Raw genomic sequence first — 14,375 nt, 5'->3', positions numbered from 1 at the left:
ACACACACACACACACACACACACACACACACACACACACACACACACACACACACACACACACACACACACACACACACACACACACAAAATCCACTCCGATGTAAGCCGTCTGGATGCATGAAGGGCTGTTCAGATAAAATCTGATGTGATTTTTGGCTGGACTGAGAAACTACACAGTCTTTTTTTATGAAAGTCTGAAATCAGTGCACAGCATCACTGGACTACATGTCACAATTTGGACTTTAGCAGCAGTGGAACGCCAAAATGTAAGTCCCTTTTCTGTTGTTTATAAATTAATAAAATATCAAATGACAAGGATCTATTTTAGCCGTTATATAAAACAAATACTGATTTTTTTTTTACATTCTTTCAATGGAATAAATATTTAATACCATTCAACAAGGCTTGCCTCATTGAATGGTATGTTCCAGGTTTCACCTCATGAAATATTCGTACCATTGAACTCATAAACATTCATTATTTGTATACTATATACATGCACACACACACACACACACACGCACACACTTTGCATTGGGATACCAATTACACAACGGCAAATTATAAAGACGACAATGCCCATACGGCCGGTGGTATTTTTTTTTGTTTTTAAATATCACCTGTACTTACTGTTTACACATTGAGGCTTAATGCTACACTTAAACCACCAGTGATGCCGGTAACGCATTACTCTAATCCAGTGGTGGGCACAGATAACCAAAAAACTAACTTCGATAACAGATAATCAGATAACTGAAAAGTTATCTTTGATAAAGATAAACCGATAAACCACCCAAAAATGTATCGGAAGTTACAGATAACCGATAAATTCCAGTATTGTTTCTAGTATATTTACAACTACTAATAAACTGAATTTGAGTTTAAACACCACGATCGCTTCTGGAAACATCAAAGCGACAGCAGACCCAAACAATGAGCCCACACTTGTATGTTTGAACATTCTACCTCCTGCTGGAAGCTCTTATTTACCACACGGCTTACAGTGCAGAGACGAGCTGAGAGCAGTCACCAAGCCCAACTCTCTACCAATCACAATGCTCCGGTCAGGCGGAGGTCTTGGAAAATAAAGTCATACTGACTTATGGTTTGGTGTATAAATAAAATGAATACTGATAGAATAACTCCATTAATGTCAATTCTGTCGTTTGTACAAAGTTAAAATATAACATATATCTTTTAATGTTGACTAATGCACTAATTCTGGGGTTTTGTAACAAACACAGACAGATCGCAAAGGATTCTGGGTAAAATGTACCTCTGCTAAACACTGATTGGTTCAGTCATTCATTATATAAACCAACACGTTAATGTGACGTGTGTCATGTGTTGGTGTTTACAGATGTGCTTTTGTAAAATATTCCATTTTTTATTTGTAAAAACAGGCATTTTTACAGAGCCCTGGAAGTGTCATCACAAAATGTTTTGCATGTGGAAAGAATGTCAGAATGTTCAGATGATTTTTTTATTCATGTGAGAATTTTTTGGACCGAGTTTCAGGTTAATCATGCGTCCTGCATCGTGTATTGTACATGGAGTAACAAGCTGCGTTTAACATCTCACGACCACCTCCTGATTGCTGATCGTATGGTCGAATGAAAATCAAACCTGTTTGATATTATTCTGGTCGGCCGTCATGAGGGTTTCCTGCTGCTGAAGGGCAACAAGCATCCTACTGCTCGCACTGTGCATGTGCAAACACCGCAGAGCTGTCTTGTAATGTTTTTTTTTGTTGTTGTTTTGTTTTTAAACTTTGATGTCTCCCATCGAGAGTTTTTGTAAATTAAGTTTGAAAAAACTTGTGATTAAAAATATACAGTGTCTGCTCATCTTCAGGACGAATACTGCCATGAACACTACTGGCCAGTAGATGGCAGTAGAGGCCTTGAAATCTTTCCAAAACAAAATTCCAGATAGTCCATGTCTGCTGCGACATTTAAGATGCGTGGAATTTAACAAACGCAAATACAATAACATCTATAAATCCAGAGAATATATTCACGAGAGTTTTAGGCACTAGAGTTTAATGCTGTTGTCCGTGGAGCCTGAACAGAGTGTCTGAAATGCATTTATCTTGTCGTGAACGTACTAATCCTACCCATAATGCACTGCTCGGTACAGCATGTCCACACTAAAACCTTAAAAATTAGCACATTACTTTAAAACATATATCTGTTATTTTCACTTTATAAAACTTCAGATATGACAGTAATTTTAAATAACTTGTCCAAAATTAGTTTGGTTAAAATTTGAACCATAAGTTAAAAATGTATACCTCTGGATGACTTGGGTGATATTGCCAGCGTATCAGTATGGTGTTAAAGGAAATGATTTTTTTTTTTCCTTAAAAACTAGTTTTTCTTTTGCCTGAAGAGGATATCAATCAATTTCAATCAATTTTATTTGTATAGTACCAAATCACAATGAACAGTTGCCCCAAGGCGCTTTATATTGTAAGGCAAGGCCATACAATAATTATGTAAAAACCCCAATGGTCAAAACGACCCCCTGTGAGCAAGCACTTGGCGACAGTGGGAAGGAAAAACTCTCTTTTAACAGGAAGAAACCTCCAGCAGAACCAGGCTCAGGGAGGGGCAGTCTTCTGCTGGGACTGGTTGGGGCTGAGGGAGAGAACCAGGAAAAAGACATGCTGTGGAGGGGAGCAGAGATCAATCACTAATGATTAAATGCAGAGTGGTGCATACAGAGCAAAAAGAGAAAGAAACACTCAGTGCATTATGGGAACCCCCCAGCAGTCTAAGTCTATAGCAGCATAACTAAGGGATGGTTCAGGGTCACCTGATCCAGCCCTAACTATAAGCTTTAGCAAAAAGGAAAGTTTTAAGCCTAATCTTAAAAGTAGAGAGGGTGTCTGTCTCCCTGATCCGAATTGGGAGCTGGTTCCACAGGAGAGGAGCCTGAAAGCTGAAGGCTCTGTCTCCCATTCTACTCTTACAAACCCTAGGAACTACAAGTAAGCCTGCAGTCTGAAAGCGAAGCGCTCTATTGGGGTGATATGGTACTATGAGGTCCCTAAGATAAGAAGGGACCTGATTATTCAAATCCTTATAAGTAAGAAGAAGAATTTTAAATTCTATTCTAGAATTAACAGGAAGCCAATGAAGAGAGGCCAATATGGGTGAGATATGCTCTCTCCTTCTAGTCCCCGTCAGTACTCTAGCTGCAGCATTTTGAATTAACTGAAGGCTTTTCAGGGAACGTTTAGGACAACCTGATAATAATGAATTACAATAGTTCAGCCTAGAGGAAATAAATGCATGAATTAGTTTTTCAGCATCACTCTGAGACAAGACCTTTCTAATTTCAGAGATATTGCGTAAATGCAAAAAAGCAGTCTTACATATTTGTTTAATATGCGCTTTGAATGACATATCCTGATCAAAAATGACTCCAAGATTTCTCACAGTATTACTAGAGGTCAGGGTAATGCCATCCAGAGTAAGGATCTGGTTAGACACCATGTTTCTAAGATTTGTGGGGCCAAGTACAATAACTTCAGTTTTATCTGAGTTTAAAAGCAGGAAATTAGAGGTCATCCATGGCTTTATGTCTGTAAGACAATCCTGCAGTTTAGCTAATTGGTGTGTGTCCTCTGGCTTCATGGATAGATAAAGCTGGGTATCATCTGCGTAAAAATGAAAATTTAAGCAATGCCGTCTAATAATACTGCCTAAGGGAAGCATGTATAAAGTGAATAAAATTGGTCCTAGCACAGAACCTTGTGGAACTCCATAATTAACCTTAGTCTGTGAATAATAATAATAATAATAATACTGTTAAGTCTTCAATTTCCATACCATAAGTCAGAACAAGATCTAAGATATGATTAAAGTGGTGGGTGGACTCATTTACATTTTGAGCAAAGCCAATTGAGTCTAATAATAGATTAAATGCAGTGTTGAAGCTGTCATTCTCAGCATCTATGTGGATGTTAAAATCGCCCACTATAATTATCTTATCTGAGCTAAGCACTAAGTCAGACAAAAGTTCTGAAAATTCACAGAGAAACTCATAGTAACGACCAGGAGGACGATAGATAATAACAAATAAAACTGGATTTTGGGACTTCCAATTTGGATGGACAAGACTAAGAGTCAAGCTTTCAAATGAATTAAAGCTCTGTCTGGGTTTTTGATTAATTAATAAGCTGGAGTGGAAGATTGCTGCTAATCCTCCCCCTCGGCCCGTGCTACGAGCATTCTGACAGTTAGTGTGACTCGGGGGTGTTGACTCATTTAAACTAACATATTCATCCTGCTGTAACCAGGTTTCTGTAAGGCAGAATAAATCAATATGTTGATCAATTATTATATCATTTACTAACAATGACTTAGAAGAAAGAGACCTAATGTTTAATAGACCACATTTAACTGTTTTAGTCTGTGGTGCAGTTGAAGGTGCTATATTATTTTTTCTTTTTGAATTTTTATGCTTAAATAGATTTTTGCTGGTTATTGGTGGTCTGGGAGCAGGCACCGTCTCTACGGGGATGGGGTAATGAGGGGATGGCAGGGGGAGAGAAGCTGCAGAGAGGTGTGTAAGACTACAACTCTGCTTCCTGGTCCCAACCCTGGATAGTCACGGTTTGAAGGATTTAAGAAAATTGGCCAGATTTCTAGAAATGAGAGCTGCTCCATCCAAAGTGGGATGGATGCTGTCTCTCCTAACAAGACCAGGTTTTCCCCAGAAGCTTTGCCAATTATCTAAGGATAATGTTCTTCATAGAAGCAGCTGTTTTCTGTTTGTAGAGGGTGGAACCATACATCTGTTAGGAAACTTTTATCAGGTAGGTGCTCAACTGATTTTCAATTTTAGAAATGTTTGCTGTTGTTCAGCTTTGTTTACTACGTTATCGGTCTAAAAGTTATCAGACAAAAATTCATCACAAGATAATTAGTCCGATAATGGTTTTTAAAGTTATCTAAAAAGATAATCCGATAATGAAAACGTTATCTTCGATAATTATCTGTTATGGGATTATCAGAACTGTGCCCAACACTGCTCTAATCTGACCGTTTTTTTAAAGTAACGAGTACAAGTCTAACGCATTAATCTTTGCAAATCAGTAATCCAATTAAAGTTACTTCTCCAAGTCACTGTGCGTTACTATTATTTTTGTATTGTGGGTTGATCACAGGTGGAGGTCCGTGGGCAGGCGGAGGTCACGGTGAACTGCCCACTTCGCCCACTAAGCGTTTGATGCTGCAAGCTTTTCATCTGTTTTCTGCAGCGCAACTCCGAGTTGAAAGAACAGCTGTTGTCTCTCAAAGTGCAGGGACGGCATCACACCTGCACCGAGCTTTACAAAGACATTTTAAGGCACTTAAAGTTTCTTTCTGAGAATGACATGATGTGGAAAAAAAAAAAAAAACGCTGAAAAACGTAATAAAAAAAAATTCCTACCTGTCAATCTGGTCGTGCTTTTTCCATAAATACACAGTGTCAATTCTTCCTGCTCAGATGGCCATCCAGGGGCGAATCCAGACAGAAAGGGGGTGTGGAGGGGGTAGGGCATGGCCTCCCACAATACCCCTAGATTAATGATCCACTTTTTAAAGGCAATTTTTCATACTACTACAATAATAATAATAATAATTTTAACAGTTAAAATGTAAGAAAGAATGTAAATGTCAGAAAAATGTTAGAAAGAATTTAATAGCTAGATTTATTAGATATTAAATTATTTTTAAATTGTAAGATTTCCGTTACAGTCCTATCAACAGTTAAATATGAGGTCAAGAAAGATGTCTTTATTTTGTTTTTTATAAAACAAGCATTTATGTTCATTGAAGTCAAGAAAGGGTGACTATAAAGTGAGTATTGGCAAAACGGGTTGTCATTTTCATATTGAGGTGGCGGGGGGGCGGTGTTATCGACAGCTGCTGAAAGTAACTAATAAAATAACTAGTAATCTAACTTAAAGTAACTAAGTAACTAAGTTACTTTTTCAAGGATTAATCAGTAATTGGATTACTTTTTCAAAGTAACTGGCAACATAATAACAAAATAAATGTCCTCGTCTCACAGGTATGGAAGTCACAGAATGCACCGAATTTCATCAGTATTCTCATTTCATCAGCATGATTTTAATGACATAAAAATTGTACAGTTGAGGTATTACTACAAAAAGGTTTTGTAGTAATATTTTTAAAGTACTTTAATATGTTTGAAAATGAAAACATGAAACATTAAAATAATTTTCTCATTTATGTTCCATCAGAAAGTTCACAGGAGCTGTGGGCAGATCTGAAGGCGGGTGCAGAATCAGGTTGGGATTTTACATCTCGTTGGTACATCGATGGTAAAGGCAACCATGGCTCTGACCTCAAAGACACCCGGACCAGTCAAATCCTACCCACTGACCTTAACGCCCTGCTGTTTCGTAATGAGAAGACACTTGGTTTCTTTCACAGGATTCTGGGTGAGAGTCTGCAGCTTTTGGCCTTGGAACTACTTTTGGACATGTGCACAGCTTTGTGCTGGTGTTGTGTAATGGTGATATGCCATTTGTTGACAGGTGAAGGTGACTCAGCTGTGCTGTATGAGCAGGCTGCAGCCCGCAGGCTTGAGGCCATAGAGGCTGTGTTGTGGGATGCTGAGAGGGGAGCCTGGTTTGATTATAACCTGGTGGCATATTCTAACCCCTTTCAGTTTTACTCCTCCAACCTGGCACCCATCTGGGCAGAGTGCTATTCTCAGCCTGAAATGGCACAGAGGGCAGTAGATTATCTAAAGGTTGGTAGTCTATCTATAGCTGACATCAAGGATGAATGCTGTGAAAATGGAAAATTGATAGGACAAATATTTTGGAGAAATTAGCCATTTTAGCTAACCAGTAAACAATGGACATTGTGCTGCAATGCACCATGTGAGTTTGTTAGTGTTATTGGTTTATTGGGTTTAGTCAATTTGGTTAAGTGGCATGTTGTTGGTATGCTGACTGAAAAGGTTATTGCGTTTGATGTCTTCTGCCACTGTCTCTGTTTCTGCATGTCTAAAATTAGAAGCACCTGCTTGTGGCAGAATGCAGAAAAGACATAAAGCTCTCCGTGTGTATGCGTGTGTGTAACTTTGATCACAGAGAAACTGGTAAGCACTGACCTTTGCCACTTGGTATGACAACGATGAACGCCGGCAAAATGGCATGTTGATTGGGCTAATAATTTTGGAGAAACTATGGATATTTGCTAACAACACTGAACAATGGACGTTGCTAACTACATTGTGGACTCATATGCCATTCTAGCAGGTGGAGATAAATCATCATTATATTTAAAGCGTGAGTGTGTGATTTTATTTAGTAAGTTCAATGTAAGTATATAATGTAATTGTAAATATGTTAAAAATACATGGATGACACAAGAAAGTGAAAACATTTATTTCCATTGTGGTCCATTTAAAAATCAATTGACAAAATAGAATATTCTGGACTCAACACGCCATTTCATCTCATGATAGAAACTTTGCATAATTTATTACCACCCTTGAAAAATATCAGCTACCTATTTTATAATGCTACCTATTAGCTAATCTAGAGCATGTGGATCCCCACAGGCAACATGCTAGTCAGTTTTATTATCCAAACATTGCTTCAAATGCCTGTGGTGACTTTGTTTGGACTAATGTTCATTCCCACTCACTATAGACTATGAGTGCAAACTTTCAAAGAAACCAGTAAACTAATCGTCAAACATGAATTTCTTATGAGTTTTCCCATATCATACACTTGGCACCCCAGTAGAACTAGCAAGGTCTGCTTAATGTCACTGTCTTCGTACAGTCAGTTGGAGGAAATAATGTTCAAATACATCTTGCAGTGAGGTGGTACCCAGACCCAGAGTAGTACCATCCCAGCTCACCCAACAATTTTAGCACCACCCTGCACAACCCTTGGGTGCCCTGATATGTGATAATTGGGCAGGTACATGCCCCCCCTCCCCCACCAAGTCAACAAGGCACATAGCTACTGGGAAACAAACATAGGTAAGAAAGACATACACCATTCAATTTACCACATTGCCCAAGCTCACAAGTGGCCTGTTGGTTATGTGCCTCTGTAATGGGCCTTTCATACTGGAAGCATCAGCCACGGCAGTTAACATTTCCGGTCACGTCAGATGCCTTGGGGGTGTTACACATTCAACATGGCAAGGGGGGTAGAGGTTGCTACGTCACACTCTGGCTCTTTCCAAAACCTGAAAAAGGTAAGCGATTGCCATCTTGGATTTGCATCTGTAGAACCACAAAAAAGCTTAAAAAGCAGTGGGAGAGCGAGTCTTCCATCACCCTGCTGGGAAAGGCTTTTTTCATCTACTTTTTGGAGTGATGCTGAGCAGAGGGAGAACTGATGACTTGCTGGTATCGATCGAACTGCAACAGCGTGCAGAGCCGCACAGAGTAGCTAGAATTCAGGTTTCATTCTGGGACAGAGGAAGACATGGAGCCGTGGTGGTGAAGCAGACCGACTCAATCCGAAATTCCTCACTTTTGGAAATATACAAACACACAGTTTGACCAAAGGAGCTTAGTTCTGCAGCTTACTCAAGGTGCGAATAACTTAAAAATAAAATGTGACGTTACTGCACTGCTGAAGGTTTAATGCTCGGCTAATGTTAGCTTAGCCTTTTAGCTACGTTGAGCTGATTGAAGGCTTTAATTTGTAAATGGCTGAGTCTATATTTTTACCAAATAAAGCTACAGCTTTTTTTGTTACTTCTTAGACCACAAAAAACTCAACTTTAAATAACAAATTTTTTTCGGGCTTTTTTTTTTTTTTTTTTTTTTTTTAACTATTTAGTGTTTCTTTGTAGTTTAGTTTTTTTTTTTTTGTCCCACCCAACCACTGATCTGTATATAACCCAGTGTTTTGTACAGATCAGTGGTTTCTGCACTGCAGTCTTCTGTGTTTTGGCCTGATGCCTCATTTCTATTGGACAACGCAAAGCTATGTCACAGCTCACAGTGGCAAAAGTTTGACCGCGGCAGCTTGACGACATGCAGCAACACGTGCTCCTGGTGAGGTGTCGCTTTAGCTCGGTTTTGACGTGACACATTTAATTGAAAATAATGCTTTTTGGACCAATCTGTGACATGTCTAAGGCCCTCGACACTTCCTGTGTGAAAGCCCCATAAGTCTTGTGGTCTTTCCAAGTTGTCAGCAGGACTTTCCCTGTAGTCATGAATAAACCAAATGCGATGGAAATCCCACAACTGGTTCCTGAGATCTTACCATCATGCCAGGGTTCAGCATGCATATGATGCCAAATATGAAACAAATACACTGACCATTTGCTACACAGTAAATTTTGCTGAGTAAAATTTACTCTGCTGGGATAACACTTGGTCCCAGTCCAAATAAAGTTAAATATACTCTACCACAGGGCTAAATCAACTCAACACAGTGTAAAATCAACTCTTATTGAAGTAGAACCACTTGAATTAACAAGATGGTGTCGCCAACTGTACGGTCCGCCTTAAAACTCGGTCAGCCCTGCCTGCACTGCAATGCGTCATCAGCGGCGGTTCGCGGATTATCGCCTTGTTTCTGCTTAAAACTTCACTCCAGTCATCATGTATCTCAGCGACAGACATCTGAAGCTTTTGCACAACAATCATTTCCACATAAATTCGGCATTATTTCATCATAAGACGTAGGAAGCGATCAGAATCAGAGCACCGTAGCCACATGGGCTGCTAGCTGATGCGTTCACTGCGCATCCATCATTTCAAAGCGTCACCGATTATCACCTCGTTTTCTGCTTAAAATGGCCTCGTTTCATCTTAAAACTGACTTTAGAATGATTTAAGAGGTTTGACCTTGTCATCTGATGATTAATAATCCCATTAATCCATTAAATCGCTTTGGGTGAAGAGAATCAGTCTCATAGGAGCTGCTGTGGTCGTAAATGACACATGCGCAGTGGAGGCAGGGCAGGTCAATTTTTAGGGGGGAGACCGTTCGTTCGGTGACAATGGTCAAGCTGATTTCACTTTATAATAGAGTGTATTTTACTCTATTTAGACTGGGACCAAATGTTATCTTAGCAGAGTATATTTTACCAAGCAAAACTTACTGTGTAGGCTCAAGCTCTGGATACAGTTCTATCCCACATATATTTCTCATATAGGCCGAGTATTGAGTAATGAACTCTGAACCAACTTGTGCTGTTGGGCACAATAGCAACTCAAAAATATAACGCAATGCTAAAATATCCTTGGCTGTATGAGCCTTGTGTTCTTTATAATTTGCAGTTGTTTAAGTAATTATTAAGATCCTGTTGGCTTATGTACAATTTGTACATGTTCAATAAAGCCCTTCTATCAATCAATCAATCAAAAACAATATTTACATTTTAACGGCATCTATGTGTGCCTAAACATGAACTTTTGACAAGAGTGGAAGTTGTGCAAATCAAGGAAAATTTGCAGATCACCATCTGTGCATTTGCAGGTATTAATGAGACCAATTTAACTCCATAGGAAGTTAGCTTGAGTTAGCAGAAGTTAGTGTGCATGTTAATGAGGCAAAATGTCTTGTAAAGATGTTATTAGGGTGCAAAAACAGCGTTTTCAGTTTCAGAAGTGTTTATTTCTTTTTAGCTTTTATCTAATATATGACAAAGAGGATATATTTACACACAAATGAAATGAAGTTTTGCAGCGAGCTACCAGCCTGTGATGTCACCATGCTAACGTCCACGAAATGTCTTGTAAAGAAATTCAGAGGTGTTAATAAGTTACAAAAACAGAGTTTTCAGTTTTAGAAGTGTTTATTTCTCACTAGCTTTGACATTATGAGAAACGTATATAAACACACAAAACAAAGTGGTTTTGGCAGGGGTGCTGACAAGGGGAGAATATGGAGAAGGATTCTAGAGTCCCATGATTGACAGGGGTCCAGAGAGGCCCCTAATACAATAGTAATACTGACAAAATAATATGGGGGTGGCCCAGTAAGATTTCTTTTCATGGGGTACAAAATTCCTGGTGGTAACCTTGGGTTTTGGAGAGACCAGTTGCTGACGAATCGAAATAGAGTTTGCAGCTAGCTAGACCAGCCACTGAGGCCACGGTGTAGCTCTACTTTGATTGGCTGTCACCCTGCCACTAAAAAAAAAAATAGAACAGACTTAAACAGAATGTGACATTTAACCTCTTAAAATAGTGACCTATTTTAAGAGGTTAGCCATCTTTGTGTCTTTCTTGTGTCCCAAGAATGTTCCCTATGAATTTGAAGACTCTGGCAGTAATAGGACTGGACTCATGCTGAGCACAGATGGACAGATAGATCGATGGACGCAAAGCCTTTGCAATACCTGATGGATACAGTGGGGATAATAAGTATTTGACCCCCTAGAAAAACAGAGCTTAACAATTGGTACAGAAACATTTGTCTGCCATTACAGAGGTCAGACGTTTCCTGTAGTTCTTGACCAGGTTTTCAGACACTGCAGCAGGGATTTTGGTCCACTCCTCCATACAGATCTTCTCCAAATCTTTCAGGTTTGGAGTTTCAGCTCCCTCCAAAGATTTTCTATTGAGTTCAGGTCTGGAGACTGACAAGGCCACTCCAAGACCATGAAATGCTTCTTACAGAGCCCCTCCTTAGTTGCTCTGGCTGTGTGTTTGGGGTCATTGTCATGCTAGAAGACCCAGCCATGACCCATCTTCAATGCTCTTACTGAGGGAAGGAGGTTGTTTGCCAAAATCTCACAATACATGACCTCATCCATCCTCCCTTCAATATGGTGCAGTCTTCCTGTCCCCTTTGCAGAAGAGCACCCCCAGAGTATGATGTTTCCACCCCCATGCTTCACAGTTGGGATGGTTTTCTTGGGGTTGTTCTCATCCTCTAAACATGGTAAGTGGAATTGATTCCAAAAAGCTCTATTTTGGTCTCATCTGACCACATGACCTTCTCCCATGCCTCCTCTGGATCATCCAGATGGTCACTGGTGAACTTCAAACGGGCTTGGATATGGGCTGGCTTGAGCAGGGGGACCTTGCTGCCCTGCAGGATTTTAAACCATGACAGCATCGTGTGTTACTAATGTAATCTTTGTGACTGTGGTCCCAGCTCTCTTCAGGTCATTGACCAGGTCCTCCTTTGTAGTTCTGAGCTTTCTCAGAATCATCCTTACCCCACATAGTGAGGTCTTGCATGGAATCCCAGACCGAGGGAGATTGACAGTCATCTTGTGTTTCTTCCACTTTCTAATAAATAATCATAACAATTGTTATCTTCTACCAAGCTGCTTGCCTGTTGTCCTGTAGTCCATCCCAGCCTTGTGCAGGTCTACAGTTTTGTCCCTGGTGCCCTTAGACAGCTCTTTGGTCTTGGCTATGGTGGATAGGTTGGAGTGTGATTGAGTGTGTGAACAGGTGTCGTTTATACAGATAAGTTCAAACAGATGCAATTAATACAGGTAAAGAGTGCAGAATAAGAGGGCTTCTTAAAGAAAAATTAACAGGTCTGTGTGAGCCAGAATTCTTGCTGGTTGGTAGGGGATCAAATACTTATTTTATCCAATAAAATGCAAATTAATTATTTAAAAATCATACAATGTGATTTTCTGGATTTTTTTTTTTAGATTTTTTAGATGTCTCTCACAGTTGAAGTGTACCTACGATAAAAATTGCAGACCTCTCCATTCTTTGTTGGTGGGAAAACCTGCAAAACTGACAGGGGGTCAAATACTTATTTTCCCCAATGTATATTTGATGGATGATGTGATGTAATGAAGTGTGTATGTGTAGAAAATTGTGTCTGCCATGGATGGGCAGGACTGTTATATTTGTCGGTCAGTTAACTAGACATCTACAGCACTTCTCCATATGAGAACAGATGCTCAAAGTGCTGGACAATTAGGAATTAAGGAATATTGCAGAAAGGCACCTTAGTGGTGGTAATGAGGGTGAGACAAGTCCTGGATTTGTCCCTCATCCAGGATGTTGATTTTTTTTTTTAATTATTCATATTATTTCTGTTAATAAATACAATTTTGTTGCTACTGTGATCAACAAAAATGGAACATGCATGTAAGAATACTAACAGAAAAAAGGAACTGTCTTCTATGAATTCTGGGTAACTTGGTGACAGCAAAGGATGATACTCTGAATATTTTTTGTGACCTTATTTATCTATATTAAAGTGACAGCATGCATGATTTTATTTTAAAAAACACATTCATAGTTCAGTACATCAAGTCTAATGTTGGTCACATGTGACATTTTTCTGACTCTACTCTGCCAGTTTGATTGACATTTATAGCTGACATGTCTCTCAGTGGGTTTGAGGAGCAGAGATCATTTTATTTCCATCAACCTCCTGCTCAGAAATTATAGGCTGCATGTCTGCAGTTCCCGTGACCCTTAACTGGAGTAAGCAGCTGAGGATGAATGAGTGAGTGATGTCTGTATTTCTCCAGCAGATGGCATGCACGCACTGCAGAACTTTGATCCCTGCCTGTTCTTGTGGATGTTCCCTCTTTTCATGTTTACAGGGGAGTAATGCCCTTCAGTTCCCAAATGGAGTGCCAACGTCTCTGACGGACAGCGGACAGCAGTGGGACTACCCAAATGCATGGCCTCCTTTACAACACATGCTCATCAGCGGTAGGGAGCCTTCAGCGTACCTCTCACATATCCTGATAATTGAAGAGAGGCACAATTTCTGTTTTTATTAAACGTATGGTGCAGTGAGAGTATTATCTTCAACGTTTAATTTCTCTGTCTGTTTGGGCCCGGTCACACGGCACACGGCGTTATCTGAAAGAAGGAAAAAAGTCACAAATCGTTGAGAAAAGTGGACGAATGAGCCTCGACTTCTTCCATCACCTAAAAGCCTGCGAGTCCAGAGCGCATAAAAGAACGAAACAAAACTGAAACTAACAAAAGAAAAACGAAGTGAACGGTGACCTTGACGCTTTAAACAAAATCAAAACAAAACATTGATGATGACGTGACTTGACAGCGGGTATCAGAGCGAGCGCCAGCCTGTGATCATTTCTGCGCTCTCCACAGCACCTGCAGGCGCGAGATCTGGTTGTCTTGACAACAGCTTTCTCTTCAGAACAACGTGTGCGCACAGACAGCTGGAACGTGCGTAAATAGTTAAAGTAGTTGATAAATAGTTCTTCCCGCTATTGTTTTGTATGACAATGCTGCTTTATGTCCCACACATGGACGAGTCACGTTCAGCTCATCGGATCTTTAGTTATTGATCCGTTCAGATATCGTCAGTGTTCGTGCAAGACGTCGGACTTGGGAGGTTGGACGACAGTCAGACGGAATGCTGACGGTACAGGAACTACACAAACGACGAGGAACCGTCA

The 14,375-nt window shown here is 39.9% G+C and overlaps 1 protein-coding gene across 2 annotated transcripts in view; it reads left to right on the top strand.

The window, feature by feature from the left end:
• The window catches only part of treh (trehalase (brush-border membrane glycoprotein)), an 81,381-nt gene that overhangs the window by 38,011 nt on the left and 28,995 nt on the right, over nucleotides 1-14,375 (top strand). For both annotated transcript variants that reach the window (XM_034168489.1, XM_034168490.1), the window contains exons 10-12: nucleotides 6,263-6,463; nucleotides 6,560-6,777; nucleotides 13,545-13,656. In XM_034168489.1, the coding sequence (XP_034024380.1) occupies nucleotides 6,263-6,463; nucleotides 6,560-6,777; nucleotides 13,545-13,656 (531 nt within the window). The remainder of the gene's footprint in view (nucleotides 1-6,262; nucleotides 6,464-6,559; nucleotides 6,778-13,544; nucleotides 13,657-14,375) is intronic.

Source organism: Thalassophryne amazonica, chromosome 4 (assembly GCF_902500255.1).
Source record: "Thalassophryne amazonica chromosome 4, fThaAma1.1, whole genome shotgun sequence".
NCBI classification, from domain to species: Eukaryota; Metazoa; Chordata; class Actinopteri; order Batrachoidiformes; family Batrachoididae; genus Thalassophryne; species Thalassophryne amazonica.
The sequence above is the reverse complement of the archived record's forward strand: the minus strand, read 5'-3'. Positions and strand labels throughout refer to the sequence as shown.